We start from the raw sequence: 22,402 nt of genomic DNA, 5'->3' as shown, positions 1-22,402 counted from the left end.
CAGCCAGCTCAGGCCTAAGCAGTAGTGGCAGAGAGCGGTCTTGGTGCACGCTCACGTGCTGCCCCTGGCACACGCACCACACCCCCGCCCAACAGGCAGGGGCCACCGCTGAGAGACCTTGCCCAGCTGCTGGTGCACGCTGAGGTTATACATCATGATGGCGCCATCCAGGACTTCCAGCAGCGAGTTCTCGGTGAGCGGCTGCTCAGGCTCCTCAGGGGGCCGCCCCAGCAGCAAGCCTTCGTTCCAGTGGCTGCCCTCAACTGCGAGCGGAGGGCAGGCAGGTGAGGGTCGGGGCAGTCGGGTCCTTAGCCTGAGCCTGTGCAGGCTGGGTGGGCCCACCGCGAGACAGGGAACCCTCTCCCCCTTCCTGAGCCCAAGCTGGGGCCTGCAGGGAGCATGTGGCTGGCGGGGGAGGGTGGCAGGGCGAGGCCTGGCAGCACCAGGAACTATTTCTGTAGCATTGATTTCCTGCGCCCTTGGGAGGCTGCCAGGGCTGAGGGGCGTGGGGCGGGGGGGGGGGGGGGTTCTCTGGCTTTGCTGGGGGCGGGGATGCCCTGCCGCGTCCTCCCGGCCACACCCAGCACCTACTGTCCTCCCGGGTCCTTTGCTCCACGCTCAGGGTGCGGACCTTCACTTTCTCCGAGGTGCTCAGGGGCCGCCGTGGGGTCATGAGGCTCACGGCTGCTGTGCTGAGGAAGCGGTTAGCTCGGCCCAGGGTTGGAGAGCTGAGCCAGCCGGGCCGAGGCAGGGGCAGGGCGCCCCCCACGGCGAGGGCCTGCACAGGGCGCTGCAGTAGAGAGAGGGGGACAGAGCAGCTCAGCTCCCCGGGACCAGGGCCCGCTCAGGGTTCCCCTGATCTGCGGGGTTGGGGAATGGAAGGAGGAGTTCCTCCTCCCCCCACTGTGGCAGGTGCCTGGCGAGAAGCCTCTTGCTGCGGAGGGGATGGCCCTGTGACACTCGTGAACATCTGAGGAGGAGAAGCCCCCTGGGAAGCCCCCGGCCTGTCCCTCTGCAGCACCTGGGCCGCAGCAGGGGCTGGCTCCTCATCCTCGTCCAGGTCGTCCATGGTGGTCGCCTGGAGCTCCAGCGGGTCGATCACGATGTTGGCTTTGGAAGCAAGGTCATCTAGGAGGAACAGCAGGCCTCTTAGGCCGGGGTCGGGTTGCCCAGGACAGCATGGGGTCACCAGGCTAGGCAGGAGGCCTTGGGGGGCCCTACACACCACTGTGCCTGTCCCTCAGCCCCCCATCTACCCCAGCCCAGCCTCCTCTCTGCATCCCAAGGGCCCCGTGCTCAGCAGCAGCTCGGCCGCAGGAGGCATCCCCCCCGCCCCATCAGGCCCTGCCTTTGTTTCCCTGACCTCTTGCTCTGCTGGGCCTCTTCTCCTCTGCTCCCTAAACAAGAGGAGATCCCTGGGCTGCCCAGGCCTCTGCTCGCCCCACTCTGCACACTGCCCTGGCAGTCAAGCCTCAGCCTAGGTCAGTCCCCTCCACACTGACAGCTGCCTGCACCAACTCTGGCTGCAGCCCAGGCCTCACTCCCAGTCACAGCCCTGGGCACCACAAACATACAACAGCCGCCACTGAACTTGTCACCTCAGACCCCTTCTGCAGCCCCTGTCCCTGATGGTGCTCCCTCCACATGACCTCTGGCAGGAAACCTGGGGACACCTGACTCCCCCCTTCGCCTGTGCCCTTCTCCTACATCTCTGGCACAGCTCTTACCCTGCTGCCTGGACACCTGGGCTCCCTGCCTCCTTTTGCAGCCCCTGCACTGTTTCCCACGCTGCAGTAGCCAGTGCAGACCCCAGCCTCAGTCCCTGTCTCTGTGACTTCCAAAGCGGCCTGAGTCCACACCTGCTTTGTGGCCGCTCAGGGTCCTATCTCCCAGCACCCCCTGCCTCCACAGCACTGCCCACCACCTCAGGCCGTGCTGGCCGTGCTGGCGCACCTGTCTTCGCTCACCCTCTGCTCCCAGCCTTTCCCCCTGCAGCTACCTGCGCTCAGTCCCGCAGGCAGCACCTCTATGTCCCCCGCCCCCAGCCCACCCAGATCCCGGGTCCTGTCAGCACGCCTGACCCTGGTTCGCGACAGCCTTCCCAGCCTTCCTTGGGGCGGGTACTGCAGGGAAGGGGGAGCTGGCTGAGCGGCAGAGGCTGGGCCAGCAGAGCACACCTCCTGGCGGAGAGGGTGGAGAGACGCGAGCGCCCTCTGGTGGGCCCAGGATAGCTCAGCACTCACAGTGGAGCAGGCTCAGGGACTGCTCACTGCCCAGGGGACTGCACACACCTTTGAGGGTCTTCCGAAGATGTGAAAGGAGGCCCCCGAGGCGCTGCAAGTCAAAGTAGTCCACTTTGCCATTATAGAAGACCTGGGGTGGGATGTAGGCCTCTGCAAGGGGTCAGGGAGACCGAACCGTCAGTCAGGGCCCAGCAGAAAGACCCTCCCCAAAGCCCCCTTCTCCCCAACTCTGGCCTAGCACAGCCAGGGACTTCTGGCTTTGGCCACCCACCCACCAAAGCAGAGAATGGGGCCGCGAGCCTAGGCCTCCCCTACCTCCCCCACCCCATTAGCAACAATGCAACTAGGGAGGAAGGGGGAGTTCTTATCATCAGTCACTCACGGGACAAGCAGTGAAGGCCCACCCCCAACCCTCGGGACGCCCTCATCCAGGGTGGCAAAGCTCCCACTGACCCCTGGGGACTCTGTCCCACACAAACACAAGGTCCCCCAGCACCCACCCAAGGCAGCCTTACGAAGGACTGCACAGAGCTGGGTGGGCTAGGGACCGAGGACAAGAGCCCGTAATGGGAAGGAGCCTGTGGGGACAGTGAGAGCAAACGTGGGCTCAGCAGTCCTGGAGGGCAGGGCTCCTGCTGCCCCAGTGCAGAAGCCACCTGTAGGTAGGGAAGGACTCAGCTGGGCGGGAGGCGAGGGACAGCCCCCTCCCCCACCCCCTCAGCTCAGCGCTCCACACCAACACTATAGACTGCCCTGGGCTGGGCTCTGCCCAGCCTCGCGGACCTAGGGCCCTGGCACCACTCACCCTCACTGAAGGAAGCACGGGGGTTGGAAGCCTTGTATTCATCCCAATAGTACCGCAGGGCGGAAATGAGCCGGTGCAAGAAGCAGACCATGTACTCAGGGGGGCAGAGCGTGGGCATGTTCTGGGGGCACAGGGAATACAACAGGCATCGGTGCCAGGCCAGAGCCCAGCTCACCCTAGGCCCTGCCCCGGGACCCTGGGGTGAGCAGGACTGCTGCGGCCCGAGAGGTGCTGGAAGCCAGGGCGCAGGCCCTGCAGCAGAGTCAGGGGTCCCCAACAGGCAGGCAGGCCTTGAGGGCACCTACCCCCCGGCCACTGGCGTTCTCTTGCAGAAACTTTCGAAACTTGGTCAGGAAAATGTACCTAGAAGCTTCACCCTTAAAAGCAGAGGGAAAAATGAGCCTGAGATGAGCAGAGAATGCTGGCCCAGCCCAGACGGGCTCAGTGTCCCCTGGGTCTCGGGGCCCAGCACACTACCCTCCTCCAGAGACCCTGCCGGGCGTGTGGGAGTCACTCACCCCATTGTCATCTTTATTGTCCAGCAGCAGCTTCAAGATCTGGACCTGCAGGGCTTCCACCACTAGGGGTGGGCAGCGAACAGGGCCCTCAGCTCCCAGGAGCGGGAAGGGGTAGCAGGTCTAGGAGAAGCCTCCACCCACCACTAGGGCTCCTCAAACCCAACCCAGGCATGGTCACTACCAAGCACCCCCCAGGGACAACCACCAGGGACAACCACCAGGGTCCCCCGCCCTCGCCAGGGCCGACCTTCGATGCGCTTCTTGAGCCGCTGGCAGCCCCGTTCGTAGGCCCGCCGGCGGGGCCGCTCCTCCGCAGCCTCTGCCCGGTCCTCCGCGCTGTCTTTGCCCTGGACAGGAACGGGGGCACACACCACAGAGAGTCACCTAGCACTCACCTAAGGCTACTTCAAAGACCCACCCCAGCCCCTGGACTGCAGGGACCAGAGCTGGGGAAGAGCTCTCATGAGCTAAGCGCCAGGTAGCTTGGCTCCCCTGAGCCACCCTCACGGGACGCTGCTCACCTCCCTGCTGGAGCGGTGGGGCCACCAGGTGGTGGGAATGAGCTCCTGCAGGCCAGCCTCCTCCACACGCAGGGGGCTCTTGATGTAGAAGAAGACCACTGACCGGAGCACGTCGAAGCTGGTGGCAGTCAAGGCACAGCTCTACTCACCACGGTGGGCCCTGTACACCGTCATGGGACCACCTGGGAAGTCCACACCAGGACGCGCCCACCAGGGCTCTCCCACCATCCGGGTTCCACTGCCACTATGTGCCTGTCTCCCCAGATCACGAGCCTCAAGAAAGACCTCTGGCTGCCAAGCCCATCAAGCCCAGTACCTAGCAGGCGCATGGCAAGGCTTGTCACAGGAACAGACGCCTGTGGGAAGGGAGGCAGAGAGGCCCTGGGTCCAACCCTGGTCCCCGTATCGTCCAACTTTTTCTGCCTCTCGAGGCCAGAAGACCCAAGAGCAGGAAGATGACCCTAAGGTTAGGCCTCCCAGCCAGGGACCCAATGCTGGGTCCTCTAGATCGATGCACATCTCAACATTTTGGGGAAGCAGCAAGGGCTACCGCCCCAATCTCCGTGGCAGAACACGGTCAAAGGGACAGGCACCTGCAGAGGACAGGCCTTGGTGGCCCTGCCCCCGCTGCCACGTAGCCTGGAGCCTGCAGTCACCCACAAGCCCTTACTTGGGTGGGCTGCAGGCTCGGGTCCTCTGCCCTGTCTTTCCTCCGTGGCTGGCCCTGGGACAAGGGCTCACATACTGGGCAGCTCTGGGCCTCCTGAGCCTCCCGGGGGACTGATCACTGCCCTCCCTGGCCTCTGCTGACCCCACAGTGCCACATGTCTCGCCTGCCTGGTAGCAAGGGGAGGATACAGGACGTTGCTAAGCAGAAATTTGCGGGACTTCTGATGTCTCAGGATGGCGATAGTGAGCCGCAGGTAGTGGATCTGTGGAGAATGGGTGCTCAGGGCGGGTGGGTGAGACCCAAGGGGCTCAGGGCAGGGACAGGTTAGGGTGCTCCCACCTGCAGGCCCAGGTCCGGGACGATGGGCGAGAACCGGTACAGCCGCAGCAGAGACATCATCAACTGCTTGAGGCAATCCTGTACCTCGTAGTCCTGGGGGGCGGGGTGGGGGGGAGCTGACAGGGCAGCTATTTCAAGACCCTCCCCTACCTCTCCCTCACCCCAGCGGAGCCTGACGGCCTAGCCTGAGGTTGGGGTCCGGAGCCTCACCTCCATGAAGAGCCACAAGAGGTCCAGGATCTGGTGCACCACCGACTGTGCCTGTGTGGGTGTGGCCTTCTCCACGATGCCCAGCAGGAAGCTCATGAGCACAGCCTCCACCAAGTACACCTGGTGCTGCAGCGAGAGCAGGCGGTGAGGGGCGGGCTGCCTGGGCACGTGGCCGAGGCCCTGCTGAAAGCTCGGGCCTGTGGCAGAGCCGTGGGTCCCCCCAGCAACCCCGACACGTGGATGAGCCCTTCCAGAGGCTAACAAAGGGCCAGGAAGGGTCTCTGTCCCATGGCCCTTCTCGGGCTCAGCACACGCGGTTTTCTCACCACCCTCCAATCCTTTCTCGATGTCCCCTCCTCCCTGGGGAACGGTCCTTCAGGTCTGAGGACTCCATGCCCATGGGGATCCTGCAGTGGGCACTACTGGGCCTTGCACACCACAGCATCCCAACCCCTGGCACGGGCGTGTCCAGCCAGACATGTCTTCCCGTCTGTGAGGTCCCCTCACCAGGAGCGGGGCGAAGCGATGGAAGATGTGGGCCAGTGTGAGGAGGACAGTGGGCTGGCCCTGCAACTGCCACTCAGAGCTCTCCTTCTCTACCAGCCGCCCTTCCTGGTGGGGGACACAGGGAGAGAGGGCTGTGAGGCCCTGAGGGCTGTGCAAGGCCCCAGAGTACCCGGCCAGCCCCTGGCTCACCATGGGGTCCAGCTCCACGCTAAGCACTGCCCGGAAGCAGCCCAGCAGCCTCTGTGCCCGCGTCAGGTCAGCACACGGGGGGTCCTGCAGGGGCCGGTAGCCCGCCACAGGGTAGGTGCCACAGAGTTAAGGCAGCAACACCTGATCCGCGCTCAGAGGCAGCCCGCCCTCCCCTGGAGTCCCGAGGAGGGGTCAGGGCCCCAGGGCAGGGCCGTGGTGTCCGCTCTGCGTCACTGCTCCCCACTGGCTCTCTGCGGAGTGAACGTTCTCTTGCCCACTTCATGGTCGACATCTATTCAGGGGAAGCAACAGAGCTCCCCACCCAGCCAGGTGGCCGCAAGGCTGTGGTCCTCGGCACCCACCTAGGCTGCGCCCTCCCACTCCTCACAGCAGCAGCCCACGATGCTCCGGACGCAAGAAGCTTCTCAGCCCAGGTTCCCTGGGAGCTTCCAAGCGGCCCACAGCCACCTTCCCAAAACGATATCGCAGCGGACGGCTGCCGAAGTTGAAAGCCACGGACTCCTTGAAAGACAGGCTGATGGCAGGGAAGTAGGCCATCCCCAGACCCCTGGACAGGTTCTCAAAGGCGGTGCCCAGCGACACACCATTTCTGGAGGAGAAGGGGGGTGTTGGGAGCCAGTGCTAAGAAGGGCGTGGCTGCCCACCCTCAGGCTCCCCTTCCAGGCACAGGGAACCTGAGGCCGGTCTGCGGACGCTGTGAGGTGGGAGACTCACAGGCAGAAGGAGAGAGTGCCATCGTCCAGGTCGATGAGGCAGCTTACAATGTCCCCCGCTGCCCATGCCTGCCACAAAAGGTGGCCCTTAAGACACAAGCAGCCCAGCGGCCCACTCCCTCTGCAGTCCCAGCTGCGCTTCCGGGACCACCAAAGGACCGCCCAAAGAGACTGGCCACACAAGGACAGAGGTGCCCCGCAGTCTCTCCTGCCGGTCCAGTGGCTTCAGATTAGCTATGGGGATGGTCACAGGGCAGGTGACCCAGCTGGCCCATATGAGGCTTGGCTCTCACCTTGCCGTAATTTGTGGTGGTCACGTTCCACTTGCGCACCCGGTTGCCATCATAGGCGTAGGAGTTGTGTGTGTCGCCCACCCCCTCCTAGGGAGGAACTGCCCGTGAGGTTGGGGGGCAGGACCAAGCCCACCCGTCACCACCCTCAGACCCACCTGGCTCTGGAGAGGGCAGCTGATGCATTCAGGAAAGGGGAGAGGGGTGTTCTCTGGGCTGGGGGCCCTGGGATGGGGGGGACACACTCCTCCTCCAGAGAGAAGGCCAGGCCCGAGGGCTGCCAAAGGTCCCTCCACCGCGTGTACCTCCTGATTGAAGCGGCAGTTGATGGTGCACCAGCCAATCTGCATGAGCCCCTGGGAGGAGATGAGCACCTCGTAGACCCACTTCCCTGGAGAGAGCCGAGTCAGGCGTTACGGGTGGACAAGGACCGCCTCTCGCCTTGGACTTGGGTCCTCAAACTTCCTCCCGACTCCCTGGGCTGCAGCAGAGGATGGCCTCACCTTTGTACACACACGTGGTAGAGCGGATGGTGCCAAAGTTGCTGTGTCCAATCACCTGGATGAAGGAGAGGGGTGGTCAGCTTCCTTTCAGCTACACAGACTTCCTTCCCAAGGGTCGAAGATCCCACCTCCACCTGAGCTGGCCCTGGGGTGCTTCCCTCCATGGCCAGCACCACACTGCACCTGAACAGTGTGGCAGAGGCTAGGCCTGTGTCAACAGGGAATCTGGGTCAGGGCCATGCTGGGAAGACCTTGGGGCTGGGGATACCTCAAGAGGGTTTCAGGGCTATGTCTGCAGGTTTGGGGGCTGAGGACATCATGGGCTGGGGCCAGAGCAGGACCAGGTTAGAGCTGTGGCCCCATCCAGAGGAGTGGAAAGACCAGGGCCACATCAAGAGAAGCCTGGGCTATGTCGCAAGGAGATGGACAGGACTGGTGCTGTGGTGCAGCAGGCTAAGCCGCTGTCGGTAGTGCTGGCATCCCACAAGGGTGCCAGTTACAGTTCTGGCTGCTCTTCTAATCCAGCTCTCTCTGCTAATGAGCCTGGGAAAGCAGCGGAAGACAGCCCAAATCCTTGGGCCTCTGTGTCCACAAGGGAGACTCAGAATAATCTCCTGGCTCTTGACTTCGGTCTGGCCTGGTCCTGGCTGTTGTGGCCATCTTGGGGAAGGAACCAGCAGAAAGGAGACCTCTCTATCCTCTCTCTCTCTTTCAAATAAATGAATAAATCTTAAAAAAAAAAAAAAAAAAAAAAAAAAAAAGGCCGGCGCCACGGCTCAATAGGCTAATCCTCCGCCTTGCGGTGCCAGCACACTGGGTTCTAGTCCCGGTCGGGGTGCCAGATTCTGTCCCTGTTGCCCCTCTTCCAGGCCAGCTCTCTGCTATGGCCCGGGAGTGCAGAGGAGGATGGCCCAAGTCCTTGGGCCCTGCACCCCATGGGAGATCAGGAGAAACACCTGGCTCCTGCCATCGGATCAGCACAGTCTGCTGGCCACAGTGTGCCAGCCGTGGCGGCCATTGGAGGGTGAACCAGCGGCAAAAAGGAAGACCTTTCTCTCTATCTCTCACTATCCACTCTGTCAAAAAAAAAAAAAAAAAAAAGAAGATGGACCTGGGGCCCCCATTTCACCACACTCACCCCGAGGAGGTCATCGTCCACGAGGAGAAGCCCTTCAAAGCCACCCGTGTGGTCCAGGACCACAGTGGATGGGCCAAGCCGCCCTTCAACCTGTCCTGCAAAGGGGAGAGGTGTGGGGTCAGGCAGGGCAAAGCGTCTGACAGAACGTAGAGAGGGTACTGAGCTCACCGGAAAAGTCTCCAGGGCCCTCCAGGTCCCCGTTCTGCACCCCAATGCACTCCAGGCTGTCACATACCCTCGCTTTCTTCATCTTCACTGTCCACCTGCAGCAGCTGGTCCAGGTGTTCTGGAAGGTTCTGGAAGTTCAAGGGTTTCCTGGGGAGAGTGAGAGGCTGCCAGGGGCCCACAAGTCCTTGAAATCAGCCGGATGACACTAACCCCTGACTCCTCTCCCTCCCCAGAGCTTCAGAGGATGGCTGCCTAGATCCCAACATGCAGGAGTGTGGAAAGCTGGATTATCCTCTACACGCAAAATGGTAACAAATCCTACTCTGCACACCGAGGACTGTTAAACGTGACAGTTCCTCTAGGCCCTAATCCCCTAACTGTACAGAAAGAGTGACAGCTCCACGTCAGAGACACTGAAGAGTCTAGGAAACACACATGTCCTGGGCAGAGCCCAGGGCTGTGCACTCTTGCAGGTGGTTGTGTTGATATTTGAGCGAAGGCTGGAGAAATTCCAGTCCCCGCAGTGGCCAGCACCAGGCTCACCTGGGCCAGCCCCTGACCTAGGCCCATGGTTCCTTTACGGGCAGATTTCCAGTCTCCCACCACCCAGCCAGGGGAATCTGTGCGGACTCAGACATGTCCTGGCATTAGCTGCTGTGCTGGCTCTGTCCATTTGTCCATAGATGGCCAGCAGAGCACAGGGCACACCTGTCTGACACCTGCTGCAGCCAAAAGGCTGGAAAAATCCGCCAGGGCAGCCCCATGATCCTCTTAGTACACGTGCTCAGAGGAGAGAAAGGTCACTGTGAAGTGCTGGCCAGCTCTGTCCTGAGCTCAACTGCTAAGAATAGCAGAGTACGGTGGTGGTAACCAGCGGGACTTGGAGCAGAGGCCTGATGCCCCTCTGCAGCCAGCCCCAAGACTGTCAGCACCTGCCCTGACGCCTTTAATCCCAGTTCCCATCCCACTCATCCGACCAGACAGTAGGCTCTGGAAGGCAATGCGGATGGGTCAAAGCACCAGCTCTGGCAAGGTAGACCAGGCTTGGGGGACCAAGCCTTTCCCTGCTGTAAGCTGCTACTGACCCTGAGCTGCAGGAGGTGGACATGTGTCAAGGTCCCTCCTCACCCCTGCTGAGCCCCAGGCCAAGCCACGTGGTGCCCAGCAGCATGGAGGGCTAAAGCCAATCCCATCTTTGAATACACAAATGGGCCCAAGGGGAAAGGAGGTTCCTCAAAAGCAGTTCTTGCCGGCCCACACTTGAGAGAACTACAGGGCACCATCCCCCAAAACAAAGCTCCTGGCTGCCCCAAGAACTGACCCACAGCTGTGGGCAGTCATCCTGAGACAGCCTCCCGGAGTGCCCGCAGCACCACAGTTTGGCCAATCCCAGCACTTGCCTGCCGCTTCTGGATTTCCAGGTCCCAGCCCACAACCACTGATGGACGGCCCTGCCACCTGCTCTCCCTCCTGGCGGCCACAGCGCTGGCAGCAGGACCATCTCTGGTGTCAGACGAGGTAGGGCTCAGATGGCCCTGGAAACGGGCCAGGACTAGGGCTGGGTACAAGTAGGAACCCTCTGATCATCACAGCTACGGAAATATAATAGGCAATGACACAGCTTTTGGGGGGGATGGGGGCAGGGAGAGCCTCTATAGTTCTTTGAAATCATTTGGCAACCATCTTAAAGTGATTGGGGGGTGGGGGCAGTGCTGTGGCGTAGCGGGTACAGCCACCACCTGTAGTGCCAGCATCCCATATGGGCACCGGTTTGAGCCCTGGCTGCTCCACTTCTGATCCAGCTCTCTGCTTTGGCCTGGGAAAGCACGGGAAGATGGCCCAAGTCCTTAGGCCCCTGTACCCATGTGGGAGACCCAGAAGAAGCTCCTGGCTCCTGGCTTTGAATCGGCCCAGCTCTGGCCATTGCGGCCAGTTGGGGAGTGAACCAGTGGATGGAAGACCTTTCTCTCTCTGTCTCTCCTCTCTCTGTTTAACTCTGACTTTCAAATAAATAAATAAATCTTAAAAAAAAAAAGTGATTGTGATTCACTTCATCCACATGACTCCTACCCTGGGCATCCTCACAGCACCGTTTACAACAGCAAAAGCTGCTCCAAACCAGGGCAGTGGTATGCACCACAGCAGACCCTGGCCCTAACAGATGCCAATGGAGATGAATTTATAATGGGGAAGGACACTCATGGGATAACGCTTAATGATAAAAAAAAAGGACTCAGGGACAAGGGTTTGGCCTAGTGGCTGAGACACTGCTTGGGTTGCCATGTGTCACTTATCACAGTGCCTAGATTCAAACCCCAGATCCACTCCCAATTCCAGCTTCCTGCTAGTATACACCCTGGGAGACAGCAGGTGATGGATAAAGTATTTGAGTCCCTGAACCAGGTTACGGGATCCCAGCTTTGGCCTGGCTCAGCCTAGCCCTGGCTGTTGCAGGCATTTGGGGGCTATTGCAGGCATTTGAACAGTTGACAAGGTCCCTGTCTCTCAAATAAATTATTTTAAAGATTTATTTATTTACTCGAAAGTCAGAGTTACACAGAGAGAGGAGAGGCAAAGAGAGAGAGAGATCTTCCATCCAACGGTTCACTTTCCAATTGGCCACAACGGCCGGAGCCAGGAGCTTCTTCTGGGTCTCCCATGTGGGTGCAGGGGCCCAAGGACTTAGGCCATCCTCCACTGCTTTCCCAGGCCATAGCAGGGAGCTGGATCGGAAGTGGAGCAGCCAGGTTTTGAACCAGCATCCATATGGAATGCCGGCACGTCAGGCCAGGGCGTTAACTCACTGTGCCACAGCATCGGCCCCTCAAATAAATTTTTATTTTTATTGTTTTTTTATTTGACAGGTAGAGTTACAGAAAGTGAGAGACAGAGTCAGAGAGAAAGGTCTTCCTTCTGTTGGTTCACTCCCCAAATGGCCGCCACGGCTGGCGCTGCGCCGATCCGAAGCCAGGAGCCAGGTGCTTCTCCTGGTCTCCCATGCGGGTGCAGGGCCCAAGCACTTGGGCCATCCTCCACTGGCTTTCTGGGCCACAGCAGAGAGCTGGACCGGAAGAGGAGCAACTGGGACTAGAACCTAGCGCCCATATAGGATGCTGGTGCTGCAAGCAGAGGATTAACCAAGTGAGTAACAGCATCGGGCTCCCCCCTGCCAAATAAATTTTTAAAAAATGTTTTTATACATTAGAAGTAGACAGTGAAAAAAAATTTTTTTAAAATGGATTCTGGGGCTACCACTGTGGCACAGCAGATTAAGCAGCATCCATATGGGTGCTGGTTCAAGTCCTGGCTGCTCCACTTCCCATCCAGCTCCCTACTAATGTACCTGAGAAAGCAGTGGAGGATGGCCCAAGTGCTTGGGCCTTTGCCACCCATTTGGGAGACCTGGAAGAAGCTCCTGGCTCCAGCATGGCTCAGCCGTGGCTGTTGCAGCCTTCTAAGGAGTGAACCAATAGATGAAAGACACCTACCTCTCTTTTTCTCTCCCTCTTTCTCTGTAATTCCACCTTTCAAATAAATAAATCTTTTTTATTTAATGGAAAAAAAACAGAATTAAAAAGATCACACATATAAAATTAATCTTTTTTAAAAAGATCATGTGTATTAGAAAAAAATAAGAATCAAATGTCTATAAACTTCCAGAAGTGAGGGCTGTTCATTACCTCCACGGTAATGATGGCTTCACAGGTTACGTGGATATTAAAACCTACTGAGCTGTTGCTTTAAGTGTGTTTTTTATTCTAATGGTAGCTCAGTAAAACGCTTCCTTAAGGGTGCCAATTGCAGCACAGCAGGTCAAGCTCTAGCCTGTGATGCCAGCACCCCATATGAGAACCAGTTAGAGCCCCAGCTGTTCTATTTCCCATTGAGTTCCTCGCTAATGTGCCTGGGAAAACAATGGAAGATGGCCCCTGCACCCATGTGGGAGATCCAGATGGAGCTCCTGGCTCGAGGCTCCAGCCTGGCTCAGTCCCAGATGTTGTAGCCATTTGGGGAGTGAACCAATGGATGGAAGCTCGCTCTGTCTCTCACTCTCTCTCTGGGACTTTTTCAAATCAAATAATTCTTAAAAAAGGAGGGGGAGGCAGCACTGTGGTGTAACTGGTTGAGCTGCTGCCTACTCTGCAGGCACTCCATACGGCACTGGTTTGAGTCCTGGCTGCTCCACTTCCCATCCAGCGCCCTGCTAATGCACCTGGGAAAGCAGTGAAGGATGGCCCAAGTGCGTAGGACCCTGCACCCATACGGGAGACCAGGATGAGGCTCCTGGCTCCTGGCTTTGGGCTGGCACTGCCCTAAACGTTGCAGCCATTTGGGGAATGAACCAGTGAATGGAAGCTTGCTCTCGCTCGCTCTTTCTCTTTCAAATAAATAAATCCTAAAAATAAAAAATAATTGAAGGTGCCAGAAACATTTAAGGCTTTCTGGACAGCATAGTCTGAACTATATCCATTGTGAGATAAAGGAAACAGAAAGGAATCATATTCAAGTGGTCACATTAAAACAACAAAGTGACAGACCCTGTCCTTCTGCGTCTAAGCTTCTACTGAAGTGTACTTGTATCTTTCCCACATTAAACTCACGAGGAGGAGAGCCTGGTGAGGTTTGTATTTACAGGTTCAGATGGGCTACAGTGGGCCGGGGTGGGGCAGAGGTGTGGGCAGGCACCTGGGGAACCCGATGCTGAGTGCAGAGTAGGTGCCATGTGTTACCTGGGTACTGAACCTGTGCCGTGACCTTCACAGTACCTGCAGAGAGAAGGAGCTAGACTGTCTGCAGAGAGGAAGAAGTGGGTCCACAAGGCAGCCTCTCTGGCCAGAGGTCTCAAAGCTAAGAGCAGCAGAGTGAGGCCAGAGCCCGAGCCCCCTTGCCCACACCTGCAGCCTCTGGGCTGGCCCAGCATAATGAGGAGGGGCTACCACCCGGCCGTACCTGCTGGTGGCTGTCGGTGTTGTGTGGTCGGGAGAGGAAAAGATGCGGTGCAGGTAGTCATTCAGCAGCTTCTCGTGCACAATGCCTGGGCCGCAGGTCAGAGAGAGAAAAGGTTACAGTCAGTGTGGCTCCCGGCCCCTGCCGGCCCCGCAGACCACTGGTCATAGGGCAGCCACGGCGGTCAGAGAAACAGCCGTGCTGGGTGCACTGCCCCACTGGAAGAGCTGGCTCACACCAACGGGAGCAGCAAGTCCTGAGGCTCTCGGGACCTGTTTCTCCCTTCCTTCTCCTGTCCCCAGCACACGGGGCCTCCTCCCTGCCCTACCAGCCCTTACCTGTGACCCTGGATGTCTCCGCCTCTGAGGTCAGCCTATAGCTCTTGCGGGAGAGAGACACGCCGGCCCCCTTGGACGCCATCCTTCATCTCCCATGGGCAGTCAGTGCTCCTGGAGGCTGAGCCAGACGCAGAGCCCGTCTACTCAAGGCCTGCCAAGGGCCCCCACACCCGACCTCCGCCTGCAACGGCAGGAAGGCTTGGGAGCAGGCGAGACCAGAAGCACACACGCGTACCAGTACCGGGCAGGGGAGAGCAGAAACTCCCAGCTGCCCACACGGGGAAGGCAGGTGGGGTCTGGGCCCATCGGCAGCAACGATGCCTTCCTCTGCTGTGTCCCAGTGCTCAGCACAGGACCCAGCAGAGTGCAGGTGCCAGGCATTTGTTCGCCGAACCATACTAAATGTCTCAGCTCTGCGGAGAGCAGACCAAAGCAAGATGACCCAGGCAGAGCCCCTGTATCCATGTCTGTCATAAGCTACACTGGGCCCAGCTCATACTCAGGACAAAGAACCCCACAGCACATTCCCGCAAGTGCAGACATGGCTGACCGGTCCATCCTCAGCCACAGGCCCAGTTACACCGCTGAGGTCAGGACCTCTTCTCAGGCCCGGTCCCACCAGTTTTCTCATTGCCACTCACACATACGACTTCCCACTCCATGCACGCACCACGCCTGCTCAGCCCTCATTGCAGGCTTCATTGTTCTTCCCACCATGGTCAAGCCCTCACATGTCATTTGCTACAGCTGCTCCAGAACCTGAATTAAGTTCCTGGAGCTGGCCTATGACCTACAGCTGTGTTGCCCAACACAGTGGTTGTTTAAACCTGAATTAAAGTTTTAAAAATTAAAAATTCAGGGCTGGGGTTGGCGCTGTAGCATAGCGGGTGGAGCCATCACCTGCGGTGCCGGCATCCCACATGGGCAGCAGTTCGAGTCCCAGCTACTCCACTTCCAATCCCGCTCTGTGCTATGGCCTGGGAAAGCAGAAGACACCCCAAGTCGCAGGGCCCCTGCACCTGTGTGGGAGTCCCAGAAGCAGCTCCAGGCTCCTGGCTTTGGGGAGTGAACCAGCAGATGGAAGACCTCTCTCCCTCTTTCTCTGTCACTCTCTGTAACTCTTTCAAATAAATAAATAAATCTTTAAAAAAAAAAATTCGGGGCCATTGCTGTAGCAAACCACATTAACCTGCTGCTTGCAACACAAGTATCCATATAAGAGTACAGGTGCAAGACCAGGTTGCTTTGTTTCTAATCCTTCCATTAGCTCCCTGCTAACGTGTCTGGATAGGCAGTGGGTGATGGCCTAGGTGTCTGGGCCCCTGCCATGCATATAGCAGACTGGGAGACCCAGATGAAGTTCCTGGTTCCTGACTTCAGTCTGGTCCAGCCCTGGCTGTTGCAGCCATTTGGGGACTGAACCAGCAGCTGGAAGATGGATATCATGCCCTCTCTGCCATTCTGACTTTCAAACATAAGTTTTTTTTTTTTTTTGACAGGCAGGGTTAGACAGTGAGAGAGAGAGAGACAGAGAGAAAGGTCTTCCTTTTTCCATTGGTTCACCCCCCAAATGGCCGCTACGGCCTGTACTGCGCAGATCCAAAGCCAGGAGCCAGGTGCTTCCTCCTGGTCTCCCATGCGGGTGCAGGGCCCAAGCACTTGGGCCATCCTCCACTGCCTTCCCGGGCCATAGCAGAGAGCTGGACTGGAAGAGGAGCAACCGGGACAGAATTCGGCGCCCCAACTGGGACTAGAACCCGGGGTGCTGGCGCTGCAGGCAAAGGATTAGCCTAGCGAGCCGTGGCGCCGGCCTTCAAACATAAATCTTTTTTAAAAATTAAAAATGTGGGCCTAGCCTTGTGGCACAGCAGGTTAAGCCACCACCTGCAATGCTGGCATCCGTATGAGTGCAGGTCTGAATCCAGCAGTTGCACTTACCATTCCGCTCCCTGCTAATGTGCCTGGGAAAGCAATGGAAGATGACCCAAGTATTTGGGTCCCTGCTGCCCCGCGTAGGAGACCTGCATGAAGCTTCTGGCTTCAGCCTGGCCCAGCCCTAGCTGTGTTGGCCATTTGGGGAGTGAACCAGCGGACGGAAGATCTCTCTTTTCTTTCAAATAAGTAAACAAATATTTTAAACAAAATTAAAATTCCAGTTGCTCAATTAGCCCCACTTCAAGGGCTCAGCGACCACATGTAGCTAATGGCTACCACGCCGGACAGCACAGCTGGAGCGCATCTCTGCCATCACACAAAGTTCTATCAGCTCCCTTCTAGAGCTCGGCCCTCCGGCACAGCCTTAGCCAGCACGCCCTTCCCTGCAGCCCAGCCTCTTATCTCAGCCCAAACAGGCCCTCTGCTACCCTCACGAACCCTCGCCTCCCCGCACCACCCTTGCCTGCTGGGTGATTCTCCCGCCCTGCCACCCATCTGCGGACCCTCGGCGGGCGTCCGCGATTAGAGCCCCGCCTCCTCTCACGCCAGAGCAGCTGTGGCAATGATCGGACGCGGGCACTCCTGGCCAGCGAACCTTGTAGAGAGCCCCCACCCCAGCTGTCAGGCGCTGAGGACCCAGGTGAAAGGCGGACCCTGGCCCTGTCCGAGGACTCCTTGCCCCGGCCATCCTGCCCAGTCCCGCCGGAGGACTCCGTCTCGGAGCCCAAGGACGCCGAGGGCAGCAGCGCACGGCTCCCCCAAGTCGCCCCCGTCTAGCCCCAAGCTCCAGAAGACCTGGCAGGACAGCACCCGCCCGCAGCCCGCACCGCAGGCCGCCATTCCACGCGCGGCGGGCGCCCTGGCACTGGACACGCCTGGGCCGCGAGGGGAGCCGCGGGGACCCGCCCCGCTCGGAGCCCGGCCTCCCCTCACTCACCCCCAGCCTCGGCCGCCGCGACCGGCTCACAACATCCGCCCAGCCTCTCCGCTACGGCGCCCGTCCAGGGCCAAGCCGCGCGCCCAATCGCGCGCCGCCGTCCGCGCACGCGCACCGGCCCGCGATCGGCCTCCGCGGGGAGCGGGGAGCCCGGTTCCGTGGCCACCTGCCGGCTGCTTCCTGGCACTGGCTTCCCGAGAGGGTCCACCTGTTTTTGACCCCTGCGTGCCCTGGCGCGCTCCTAGCCCGCACGCGATTTCCCATCGGGGACCCTAGACCACCTGTCAACTTCTGCCTGACCCAGATGTCCCCCAGCCCGTCTGAAAGGCCCCGCAGCAGGAGTCCCGCTGCCTGTCACCCCCTCCCCGATTTAAGGCCAGCGCACGCCCTTACTCACCTTCCCAAGATGAGACTTCTGGCAGGTGGCGTGGGCCTCCCTGGGTTCGGCTGCCAGGGGCGTGGCCTGCCTTGCCTACAGCTGGGGCAGATAAGGCACCAAAAGGGGGTGGCCGTGCTGCGGTTGGGGCAGGCAATGTTCCCCACATCACAGGGGAAAACTGAGGCTTGGAAAATGTTCACGTTACCACGCAGGGGCTAGAACCCAGGCCTCTGGCAGCTGCCATGTCCACAGGTTCTCTGGTAGTCTAGGCTTGTTCACCCCTGGCCCGCGGCACCTCAAGTGTCCTCACTTCCTGACACCTGCCGGCTACATAGAGAGGCCTCTTAGGGGCCTAGCTGTGCCAGGATGAGGCTTCTGCATCTGACTCACGGAGCCTGAGGCCTGGGCCCTACTGGCTCCTGCCACAGGGTCTCTCTGCCCGTGGGGGCGTGGGCCTCGAGCCACCCAATCCCGTAGGGACAGGTTTCACAACTTCCCGGATGGGGCTGTGGTGGGTCACAGTGCAGCCTCCGGCAGGCAGGATGAGGTGGCTCCCACTGTTGCTGCTTCTGACGTGGTGCTCAGGGGCCCCTGGTGAGTGCCCCCTTCCCCGATCCCTGTCTGCATTCAGGAGGAGGTTGGCCTTGGGCCCACGCTAACCTGACCGCGAGGTCAGTTTCCGGCTGGGCATGGCCAGGTGTCCTTGACTTCTTGCAGGGAGCTGGGAAGCCCTGGGAACGCACAGACACGCTGTCACTGAGGCCTCCATCTGCTGCAGCACTGAGGCAGTGCTGGGACCAGAGGCACCCACACAGCAGGCAGAGACCGCCCCGAGCCTGCTCTCCCCCCTCACCTAGCATGTGCCATTGTGCTCATGACAGCCCAGACACGAAGTGGGACTGCCTAGGCTGGGTGCCTGCCCGGAGGCACCAGGGTTCTGAGCTTTAGCATTCTCCTTTAAGAGATGAAATGGGACGCGCTTTATAGAGCAAGCCCCATCACCTAGTGCTGCCATGGAGTGTACATGTTAAACCTGAGCCCAGTGCCTACTGGGAACCACTGTGTCTGGGCCTGCTTCTCCCACCCTATGCAGGGGGCACTGAGCTGGCCCTGAGAGTACACACAGGACCCATCTTGTATCTTTGATCCCCTGAATGAACAGTGTGTGGTCACGCCAATACACACACTGTGACTCACACTATGACATGTGCTCCCACCTGCCCTGTGCCCACCACTGTTGGCTACCCTGCAGGGCAGCGGTCACCACTGAACGACTTCCAAGTGCTCCGGGGCACAGAACTGCAGCACCTTCTCCATGCAGTGGTGCCTGGGCCTTGGCAGGAAGATGTGGCAAATGCTGAGGAGTGTGCCGGGCGCTGCCAGCCCCTATTGGACTGCCGGTGGGTGACCAAGGGACCCAGATGAGTCCAGGCACATGGGAACTGGGGGCACTGGGTAACTCGGTGCTGCCTTTCTGCCCAGGGCCTTCCACTACAATGTGAGCAGCCATGGTTGCCAACTTCTCCCATGGACCCAGAACTCGCCCTACACATGGTTGCAGCAGTCTGGGCGCTGTGATCTCTTCCAGAAGAAAGGTTGTGCGGAGGGGCAGGGGCAGTGGGATGGGGCTCTAGGGTCTCAGTCAACGTTGACCTTCGATCTCTTTCTCCCAGACTATGTACGGACCTGCATCATGGACAATGGGGTTGGGTACCGGGGCACCGTGGCCACAACTGCAAGTGGCTTGCCATGCCAGGCCTGGAGCCACAGGTTTCCCAATGACCACAAGTGAGACAGGCATCTTCCCTCTGTCCCTATCCAGAGCCCACCCCCAGCTAGCGCTAGAGTGACACTTTCTGGCCCCAGGTACACGCCCACACTCCGGAACGGCCTGGAAGAGAACTTCTGCCGGAACCCGGACGGGGACCCTGGGGGCCCCTGGTGCTACACGACAGACCCTGCTGTGCGCTTCCAGACCTGCGGTATCAAGTCCTGCCGGGAGGGTAAGTGCAGTTAAGCCCGGGGAGGGAAGGACAGGCCCAGGCCGGTCCGCGAACGCTCGGGCCCTGGGTCTCCAGCCGCTTGTGTTTGGTGCAATGGCGAGAATTACCGAGGCGCGGTGGACCGCACGGAGTCGGGACGCGAGTGCCAGCGCTGGGACCTGCAGCACCCGCACGCGCACCCCTTCGAGCCTGGGAAGTAAGTGCGAGCAGGGGCCCTCCGGGGGCGGAGATCTCTATAGAAGGCGACTGGGCGGGGCCAGACGGGGCCTGCCCCCGCCCCACCCCCCCCTCGTGCTCACGCCTCCCTGTCGCCCCCAGGTTCCTCGACCAAGGCCTGGACGACAACTACTGCCGGAATCCTGACGGCTCTGAAAGACCCTGGTGCTACACCACCGACCCGAAGCTGGAGCGGGAGTTCTGCGACCTCCCTCGCTGCGGTAGGGCCGAAGGGACCCCGGGCCCCGGACGTGCAGGGGAGGGGCGAGGGGCTGGGCGTGGCCCGGCGGCGGGTCGGGTCCCAGCCACAGCTCCGATCCCCTCCCGCCCTGGTTCCGACCCGCCTCGGTCCGTCCAAGGTTCTGAGGCACAGCCGCGACCCCAAGCTACGACTCTCAACTGCTTCCGCGGGAGGGGTGAGGACTACAGGGGCACCGTCAATGCCACTGCCGCAGGCGTGCCCTGCCAGCGCTGGGACGCTCAGAGTCCGCACCAGCACCGTTTCGAGCCTGCGAAATACGCATGCAAGTGAGGCAGTGGGCGGGGCGCACCCCACGGAGGGCCCCCCCCCCCCGGGGGCTGGCTGGTGGGCCAGGTGGGATCCCGTCCCCCGCCAATGGCAGTGTCTGCTCAGGGACCTTCGCGAGAACTTCTGCCGGAACCCCGATGGCTCGGAGGCACCCTGGTGCTTCACCACCCGGCCTGGAATGCGTGTGGCCTTCTGCTACCAGATCCAGCGCTGCACTGACGACATGCGGCCAGAGGGTGAGGTCCTGAGCAGAGGGGCGTGGAGTTGGAGAGCTGGGTTGAGGCAGAAGCTGACAGCTGTCCTCGCCTGCCTGTTGCAGGCTGCTACCACGGCGCAGGGGAGCACTACCGCGGCCGGGTCAGCAAGACTCGCAAGGGCATCCCCTGCCAGCACTGGTCGGCAGAGACGCCACACAAGCCGCAGTGAGCCCGCCTGAGGCCTTAACCCTGGGCTGCATGCCCTGCCGTGCCCTCCTGGCGCCAGGCGAGGGTTTGAGACTAGCCGGCTGACTGCTCCCCTTCCCGCCTAGGTTCACGCCCACCTCAGCCCCACAAGCTCAACTAGAGGAAAACTTCTGCCGGAATCCGGACGGAGATAGCCACGGGCCCTGGTGCTACACTACCGACCCAGGGACCCCATTTGACTACTGTGCCCTGCAACGCTGCGGTGAGGCTGCTGACAGTCCCCCTAGAACCCGTGGTGAGCAACCATGGCCAAGGGCTGTTTTCCTTAACCTGGATGAACTTGGTGTTTCAGATGATGATCAGCCACCGTCCATTCTGGACCCTCCAGGTATGAACCCTGGTCAGTCGCAGGTGGACGCCCCTTTATGCTTTTCCTCCACTCAGCTGGGGTCTCGCTGCCTACCACCCGCCCCCTCCCTCTCCAGACCAGGTGCTGTTTGAGAAGTGTGGCAAGAGGGTGGATCGGCTGGACCAACGGCGCTCCAAGCTGCGAGTGGTGGGGGGCCAGCCAGGGAACTCACCCTGGACCGTCAGCTTGCGGAACCGGTGAGGACAGCAAAGGCTGAGTCCTCTGTGGTTATGCCAGAAGACGGCAGTCCTACACTCGTCCCAAGACTCACGGTTCCCTCTCCTAACCCCCACTCCAGGCAGGGCCAGCATTTCTGTGGGGGGTCCCTGGTGAAGGAACAGTGGGTACTGACTGCCCGGCAATGCTTCTCCTCCTGGTGAGCCCCGCTTGGTCCTGGGGTCCCAGACCCACCCCCTTGCCCTGGTACCCGCGTCCCCCCCCCCCCCCAGCCACCTGAGCCTGGGACAGCAGACTGGGTGTCTGAATGACCCAGGAGAGCCTCTTTCCCAGCCATGTGCCTCTGGTGGGCTATGAGGTATGGCTGGGCACCCTGTTCCAGAACCCCCAGCCTGGGGAGCCAGGCCTCCAGCGGGTCCCAGTAGCCAAGATGGTGTGTGGGCCCTCGGGCTCCCAGCTGGTCCTGCTCAAGCTGGAGAGGTATGTAACAAGCTGAGGGGTGAGGCGGTGCTGAGCCTCACCTCCGACCCTGAGTGCCTTCATTCCTGCTGAAGACCGGTGACCCTGAACCAACGTGTGGCCCTCATCTGCCTGCCCCCGGAGCAGTACGTGGTGCCTCCGGGCACCAAGTGTGAGATCGCAGGCTGGGGCGGCACCCAAGGTAAGAACAGAGTGCACAGGAATATGCTATGCCGTGCCGGGAGGCCCAGCCCTGGACCCTTCCTGAGGGCCCGCTCCTCTTCCTCATTCCCCTTGCCATAGGGACAGGGGATGACACGGTGCTGAACGTGGCCTCGCTGAACGTCATCTCCAACCAGGAGTGTAACGTCAAGCACCGCGGACGCGTGCGAGAGAGTGAGATGTGCACTGAGGGCCTGCTGGCCCCCGTGGGAGCCTGTGAGGTCAGTGGCCAGCTCCCGGGCCAGCCCGGGGAGACCTGTGCGGTCGGCAATGACATCCTCACCAAGGGGGCTAGTCACTGCCATGGCCCAGCATCCTCACCCGTTCTCTTACCTGCCAGGGTGACTACGGGGGCCCACTTGCCTGCTTTACCCACGACTGCTGGGTCCTGGAGGGACTTATAATCCCCAACCGAGTGTGTGCACGGCCCCTCTGGCCAGCCGTCTTCACGCGTGTCTCTGTGTTTGTGGACTGGATTCACAAGGTCATGAGGCTGGACTAGCCTGGCTCCGACCCCATGTGCCCTGGGGAGGACATAACTTCCTGTCACACATAAAGCCACCTTTCCTCTTCAAGCCTCTGTTTCCAGGGAATGAGTCGGCGACTCCTTGC

General features: G+C 60.2%; 2 protein-coding genes across 9 annotated transcripts in view; one reads left to right on the top strand and one right to left on the bottom strand.

The window, feature by feature from the left end:
- Positions 1–17,770, bottom strand: part of RNF123 (ring finger protein 123) — a 34,455-nt gene extending 16,685 nt beyond the window's left edge. For 3 of the 7 annotated variants that reach the window (XM_062200875.1, XM_062200880.1, XM_062200881.1), the window contains exons 1-24: positions 16,993–17,055; positions 14,121–14,238; positions 13,786–13,870; positions 8,903–8,982; positions 8,668–8,762; positions 7,530–7,584; positions 7,332–7,417; positions 7,030–7,116; positions 6,738–6,805; positions 6,487–6,612; positions 6,003–6,117; positions 5,814–5,918; positions 5,307–5,432; positions 5,097–5,189; positions 4,946–5,019; positions 4,088–4,205; positions 3,814–3,913; positions 3,567–3,628; positions 3,354–3,425; positions 3,049–3,169; positions 2,292–2,393; positions 1,022–1,128; positions 592–790; positions 118–263 (exon numbers count right to left, since the gene is read on the bottom strand). In XM_062200875.1, coding sequence (XP_062056859.1) covers positions 118–263; positions 592–790; positions 1,022–1,128; positions 2,292–2,393; positions 3,049–3,169; positions 3,354–3,425; positions 3,567–3,628; positions 3,814–3,913; positions 4,088–4,205; positions 4,946–5,019; positions 5,097–5,189; positions 5,307–5,432; positions 5,814–5,918; positions 6,003–6,117; positions 6,487–6,612; positions 6,738–6,805; positions 7,030–7,116; positions 7,332–7,417; positions 7,530–7,584; positions 8,668–8,762; positions 8,903–8,982; positions 13,786–13,870; positions 14,121–14,202 — 2,304 coding nt within the window. In that variant the 5' untranslated portion in view covers positions 14,203–14,238; positions 16,993–17,055. Of the gene's footprint in view, positions 1–117; positions 264–591; positions 791–1,021; positions 1,129–2,291; positions 2,394–3,048; positions 3,170–3,353; positions 3,426–3,566; positions 3,629–3,813; positions 3,914–4,087; positions 4,206–4,945; positions 5,020–5,096; positions 5,190–5,306; positions 5,433–5,813; positions 5,919–6,002; positions 6,118–6,486; positions 6,613–6,737; positions 6,806–7,029; positions 7,117–7,331; positions 7,418–7,529; positions 7,585–8,667; positions 8,763–8,902; positions 8,983–13,785; positions 13,871–14,120; positions 14,302–15,020; positions 15,919–16,992; positions 17,056–17,389 lie in introns of those variants that run through there. The other 4 variants (XM_062200877.1, XM_062200879.1, XM_062200876.1 and 1 more) reach the window with 4 other exon arrangements.
- Positions 17,771–17,856: 86 nt separating this feature from the next.
- Positions 17,857–22,365, top strand: MST1 (macrophage stimulating 1). Of its 2 annotated transcripts, XM_062200883.1 has the most exons (18): positions 17,857–17,965; positions 18,624–18,771; positions 18,854–18,966; positions 19,045–19,159; positions 19,238–19,374; positions 19,450–19,570; positions 19,693–19,811; positions 19,950–20,118; positions 20,225–20,355; positions 20,439–20,541; positions 20,649–20,785; positions 20,876–20,911; positions 21,009–21,129; positions 21,231–21,308; positions 21,443–21,589; positions 21,664–21,770; positions 21,872–22,011; positions 22,131–22,365. In XM_062200883.1, the coding sequence occupies exons 1-18, from the start codon at positions 17,872–17,874 to the stop codon at positions 22,290–22,292; spliced, it is 2,178 nt and encodes a 725-aa protein (XP_062056867.1). In that variant the 5' UTR covers positions 17,857–17,871; the 3' UTR covers positions 22,293–22,365. The 2 variants fall into 2 exon arrangements, with proteins under 2 accessions (XP_062056867.1, XP_062056868.1); XM_062200884.1 differs by lacking the exon at positions 20,225–20,355 and having other exon boundaries at positions 19,450–19,562; positions 19,689–19,811.
- Positions 22,366–22,402: the final 37 nt, after the last annotated feature.

The sequence above is a fragment of the Lepus europaeus genome, chromosome 9 (assembly GCF_033115175.1).
Source record: "Lepus europaeus isolate LE1 chromosome 9, mLepTim1.pri, whole genome shotgun sequence".
Classification (NCBI taxonomy): Eukaryota; Metazoa; Chordata; class Mammalia; order Lagomorpha; family Leporidae; genus Lepus; species Lepus europaeus.
Note: the sequence above shows the minus strand (reverse complement) of the source record. Positions and strands in the feature narration are given on the sequence as shown.